The 5,521-nt window shown below is 50.1% G+C and overlaps 1 protein-coding gene across 1 annotated transcript in view; it reads left to right on the forward strand.

Moving 5' to 3' along the window:
• Window positions 1–5,521, forward strand: part of LOC114068545 (transmembrane protein 183A-like) — a 15,148-nt gene that overhangs the window by 7,803 nt on the left and 1,824 nt on the right. The window contains exons 5-7 of the mRNA XM_027904759.1: window positions 433–613; window positions 3,811–3,891; window positions 4,460–4,615. Coding sequence (XP_027760560.1) covers window positions 433–613; window positions 3,811–3,891; window positions 4,460–4,615 — 418 coding nt within the window. The remainder of the gene's footprint in view (window positions 1–432; window positions 614–3,810; window positions 3,892–4,459; window positions 4,616–5,521) is intronic.

Consider the following 5,521-nt stretch of genomic DNA (forward strand, 5'->3'; position numbering starts at 1 on the left):
GTCCTGCCCCTCCTCTGCCCCTGCCCAGGCAGTTGGAACTGCAGGGAGGTCTCCCCTCAGTCTCCTCTGCTCCAGCTCAACACACCAAGTGCCCTCAGTGTTCTCACACAGCTTCCCCTCAAGGCCCTTCTCCATCTTCATTGCCCTCCTTTGGACACTCCCAAAGAGCTGAATATCTCCCTTATATTGCCCCAAACTGCCCCAATATTCAAGCTGAGATACATGTGCTGGAAACCTTTGTGGTGCAGGTCGAGCCTCTGAGGCGGCACCTCATGTGCATAGAGCACCACAACACCCTCCAGTCCCTCAGGGCGTCGACCAGAGGTTCTGTGCTCGGTCAGATGTTCAGTTTTCTCCGGATGTGGCTGTCTCTGCACGTCTCTGGTGGTGTGTGACCCTCCAGCTGACGCTGGGTGTGTCCTGTCCCCTCAGGCACTACAGTCTGGACGCATACCTGCCACTGCGCCTACGCCCCGAGTCCATGGAGAAGCTGCACTGCCTGCGGGCCTGCGTCATCCGCTCGCTCTACCACATGTACGAGCCCTTCGCCTCCCGAGTCTCCAGGAATCCAGCTATTCCAGACAGTACTCCCAGCACTTTAAAAAATTCCAGAGTAAGTGAGGTCGCTAAGGAAGTCTGAGGTGTTGCTTTCTGTTTGGTTTGGTTTGGTTTTTCTCTTTCTAGATGGTGTTTAGACGGTCACCAGCAAAGCTTGGGTGCAGGATGAGCACGGACTTGGGTGTGGGATGATCCCTGACACGGAGGAGGGGTTTGTGAAAGGATGCTGGTTACTTGTGTCTGTAGAGTTACTCTTTGGAGTAACTTCTGCCTGAGTCCTACCCACACACCTTTGTAGGCAGCAAAAGAGCACTTGCTTCACTGGGAGTCAGAACTGCCAGGGGTGTTTGCAGCTCTCCCCTTCTCTGGCAGGAGGCTCCATAGGACCAGCTTTCATACTTGGCGCTTTATTCTGACAATTGTCTGCCAGAGTGCATCTTTTCTCTGTAATAGGCATCTGGAGAGCTCAGGAGTGACACTGATAGCCAGGAGTCATGTCATGCTGTTTTCCTGTAGGTCATCCATGGTCAAGTGTCTGGGTGGGGGAGGGTGGTGAGCATGGCAAATGTGCAGAGCCAGTGTCTGCTTTGGGCCTTGGGCTGCGCTTGTATTGCTGGGCTGGAAAGGGTTTGCCTCTGGTGTGGGCAGGCAATTCCCTGTGCTGTCCCAGCTTGGAGCACTTGCACCATTTCTGTTTAATTGCTGTTGACCATTAACTCTGAAATGCCTCTGTGTCTCTGGTTTAGTTTTAACTTGCAACTGGCTGATACTCTGTGAGCAGCTTAAACAACAATGTGAATTCTCCACCCTCCAAATCCAAGGTCAAAAACCTGTTGAATGAGGTTTTTGGTGCCAAAATGAAGTTGGGTTTGGTTCAGGGGTTGTACTTTCTTTTCCATTCAAAATAGAGCAACCTCATCTACCCTTGCGTGACATCCTCCCTTTCTTCCTTCCTTCCTCTCCCTGGTGGGGACTGGGAAGGCTGTCCCAGGCTTTAGGAGCATCCAGCAGCACACAGGTAGGTGGTGCTGCAGCACAGGGAAAAGCACACACGGATCTGTGTGCAGTCTTAAGCTCTGCATCCAGAGCTCTTCATTCTCATCCTAAGTCCCCATGCTGGGGATCATCATTTCTCAAAGATTAAAAAAGAAAAACATTTCAAGGAAATTCCAACTTAACTGTAGCCCTGAGAACGCCTTCCTCCCACTGCTTGGGTCTGCAGTGGCTGTCAGAGCTGGGAACCCTGAGTTGATGCTGGCAGGCCATTTTGGAAGGATTCACCTTGACATCATAACGGCTTTGGTGCCCACTGCTAGTGCTTCTCCTGCACTAATGGTTTAAGGAAGCTCTGTTAAGTGCAGTCTTTTCAACTTCTAAAAAAGGAAATTAAGTGGTGCCGAGGCTTTGTCAGAGCAGCAGAGGCTTGACCTCACCCCTTGGAGCTGAAAGAGCTGTCCTAAGTCTGGTCGTGCTGTGCCACTGCATTGCAGGACTCTGAGCTCCACCTGTGTGACTGCACAGAAATTCCTCGGCACAGAGGGTTTGGAGGAGGCTCTGGCACTGCCTCCCCATGTTCTGGCTTTCCTGGGCTTTGGCTGTGCCTTTCATGGGTCGTTAAACTAACGGCGACACCTCCCAAAAGTGCATGTGGCAAGAGGAGAGCCCAGAGCCGGGTATTGTCCAATCCAATCCAGCTTTTCCTCTTTAATTTCCTTTTTTCTTTCCCTAGCCTAGCTTGTGTGGGACACTGGAGCCGTTATGGTGTCAGCAGAGGTGTTTGCCCTTTAAAGACACCCCCTAATTTTTGGCGGAGCACGGCGCGTCTGAAGGGCAGGACGGCTGACCCGAGGACGACATCCTCTGCCCCTTAGGAGGTACTGATGTTTTGTGCTTCACTACTTGCCATGACCAAACAAGCTGCTCTAGACCAGGCTATCTCTGCAGGTGAACCACAAAATGCCACTGGTGGTGGAGTTAAACTCAGCAGCATCCTCTGCTCACCTGAGTTCAAAAAGATCTGGAGAAGGTTTTTATTGTGCAAAAAACCCGAGGGCTGCTTCCTCCCTGCTTGTTTCTGAGCTTGACTCCATGTGGCTTTGTTGTTCACCTCCTGAAGGTTGTGGAGATACGGGTCCTTTAAGGACTCTTTTTTATGGACATGACTCAGAGTTGAAGTAGAGGGTCTTGTATCAGCTGTAGTTTTAATTTTTGAGCCCCTGTGGTGTGGGCTGGCTCTGGCTTTGTTTCATTGGGGTCACTCTATCCTGGAGTGAAATCAAATGTGTGCTGTGCCCCACAGCCTAGTCAGGCCTTCTCTCTTCAGGAGAGACTGTAGGTGGATCACAGGGAGTTCTCTTCACCCACACTGTTCCTTTTTTTCCTGCTGAACTGGTGAAAGATCAGACCAGCTGTGCTGGGCTGGCATCTGTCATGTGGAAACACTTTGAGGGGTGGCTGGACTCACTTGCCAGGTTCTTCCCTTGGCTGTTGAATGCTGGTTGCTTCTGCTGACTGCTAGGCAGGGAATGTCCCTCCCTCCCAGTTCCATGCAGCAGTTCTGCTGAGGCTGCGAGTGCTGAGTGCTGGGATGGAGCCTGTGTCCCACCCAGTGATAACCAGGGGAAGTGGAGGACTCTGGGGTGTGTGTGTGGGGGAGGGCAGTGCTGGTGACCTCTGAGGCTGCTGGAGGCTGTTCTCTTCTTTGAGGTTGGTCAGGCTGTGCTGTCCTGGCATGGTTTTGTGTCTGAGCAATGACAGGCAGTGCCTGGTGATGTCAAGGTTTGACACCACAGTGGCTTCAGAACTTTCTCATCCATCACCTCACAGCTCATGTCCTGAGCTTTGCATTTCCCTTTGGATCCTTCTTGATCCTTACTTTGTTTTCAGTTGTTCCTGGCTTTAATCTTGTTTGGAGCCCAGTTTAATGGGAGTTCCTGGTGGGTGGAGGGAATGGGTGAATCTGCACCACTCATCCCCTGCCTTAGGAAAGGGATAAACGGCACAACTGGATTGTTCTGTTTGGCACATCAGTGGGCTACCAACCTCCCTGCATGAGGAGTTGGCCAACTTGAAACTGGGAGATCTAAACTGCTGAGAGGGTTCTTTGAACATAATTAATTTGAATAAATGGCTCCTAATTGTTCTTATATAATTGTGTTTGTAATTGGAAGCCTTTATGCTCTGCTAAAACTTATTTAAAGTGGTGCCTCTAAGGGTTTCATAATTTTATGTGTTTCTTTTTTTCCACCTCAGTGTCTGCTTTTCTGGTGCAAAAAGATTGTAGGGAACAGACAAGAAGCAATGTGGGAATTCAACTTCAAGTTCAAAAAGCAGGTATGAAAGAAGAACCAGATTGGCAGTGACTTTTGTTTGAAGCAGAAATGATTTTTCTGAGTGGTAAAAGGGAAGGTGGAAACTTTTTATGCCTTCCGACAATAAATAGAAACTCTGATTCCCATGGTAAACTAAAGTACATTCTGAAACTACACTCAGTTTTCTGTCTATGTTGCCAAGACATTTAGAATCCCACATTCTTTGTGGGATACCTCCTTTGGAATCCCTTCTGATGTGGATCATTTGTTACCCCAGATAATCTCATCTTTGGGTCTGATTACTGCTCAAACCCAGCTCTTTGACTGTACTGGTCAAAATGTTGACCAAAAACCTGAAACTTGTTTTACATCTCAAAGATTTCTCAGAGGAGTAAAGCAAGGGAAAACCTCCAGCAATGGGTCTTGGGAGAAGCCAGTAGTTTCAGGCAGCCTTGGGAGTTCTGCAACTTTCCCCTCTAAAGAAATGGTCCTGCCTCTCCTGAGCGAAAGCTTCTTGTTGTTTTTGCCCAAAACACATGGGGAGGTGGTGAGAACCTGCTTAGCTAAATCAGTGCCTCTTTCTTTCCAAGTCCCCCAAATTGAAGAGCAAGTGTTGCAAAGGTCTCCAGCCCCCCATCCAGTATGAGGAAGTGCACACAAACCCGGATCAGGATTGCTGCCTGCTGCAGATCACCACCTTCAACTTCATCTTCGTGCCAATTGTCATGGGCATGACGTTTACCTTGGTGAGTGGGGGAAAAGCTGCCAGGCAAGCTCTGCAAGGGAGGTTTCTGTAAGGAGGGCACCCGAAATCACAGAACCTCTTGGGTTGGAAGGGACCCACAAGGGGCATCGAGTCTCAGCTCCTGGCCTTGCACAGGACAACCCCAGGAATCCCGCCCAGTGCCTCTTTGGGGCTGTGTAAATCCCACTGCTCCGTCAGCAAACCAGTTTTAGGAATCTTATGAACAGGAAGCGCTGAGGGTCTGAGTTTAACTTCTCCATTTCCATCAGCTCTTCCCTATTTTGTGCAGTAAATACAGAGAATCTGCAGGGAGCTGTGGCTGTGTAGTTTGGGGGCTGATGAGTTACCAGAACTGCAGCAGGTACAAGAGGGAGGAAGCAGGAGAAGTGCAGGTCTGCCCTCCTCAAGAAAATATCTCCTTATTGGCAATAAATTCTGAGAGGAAAATCCCATCTGACCAAACTCTTTGAATGTGTGTTTGATCCTTGGTGGGAGGAAGGGCAGCTTTGGAACAAACCCCCCAAAGCTGGGCTCCAGAGAGCAGCAAAGCAGGAGTGTTTGGGTAGCTCTGTGGTGAACAAGGGGCAGCACAAGGGGCTGTGCTTGTGAGTCAGGGCTTCAGACGTGGCCTGTGCCCAGGAGAGGTTCAGTCTGGCTTCACTTACGAGTAGGGCAGGGAGTTCCAGACTTCCCCTGACAGCCACTTGCTTCTGGGTTCACTTAAAATGACACTAATAAAATTGTTCAGATTGGAAAAGACCTTCCAGACCTTCGAGTCCAACCATTCCCCAGCACTGCCACATTCACCCCTAAACCACATCCCCAGGTGCCACATCCACCTCCCTTCCAGGGATGGCGACTCCACCACTGCCCTGGGCAGCCTGTCCCAGTGTTTTACAACCCTTTT

This window comes from Empidonax traillii, unplaced genomic scaffold, assembly GCF_003031625.1.
Source record: "Empidonax traillii isolate 1590-97213 ecotype Southwest subspecies unplaced genomic scaffold, ASM303162v1 scaffold1085:size188410, whole genome shotgun sequence".
NCBI classification, from domain to species: domain Eukaryota; kingdom Metazoa; phylum Chordata; class Aves; order Passeriformes; family Tyrannidae; genus Empidonax; species Empidonax traillii.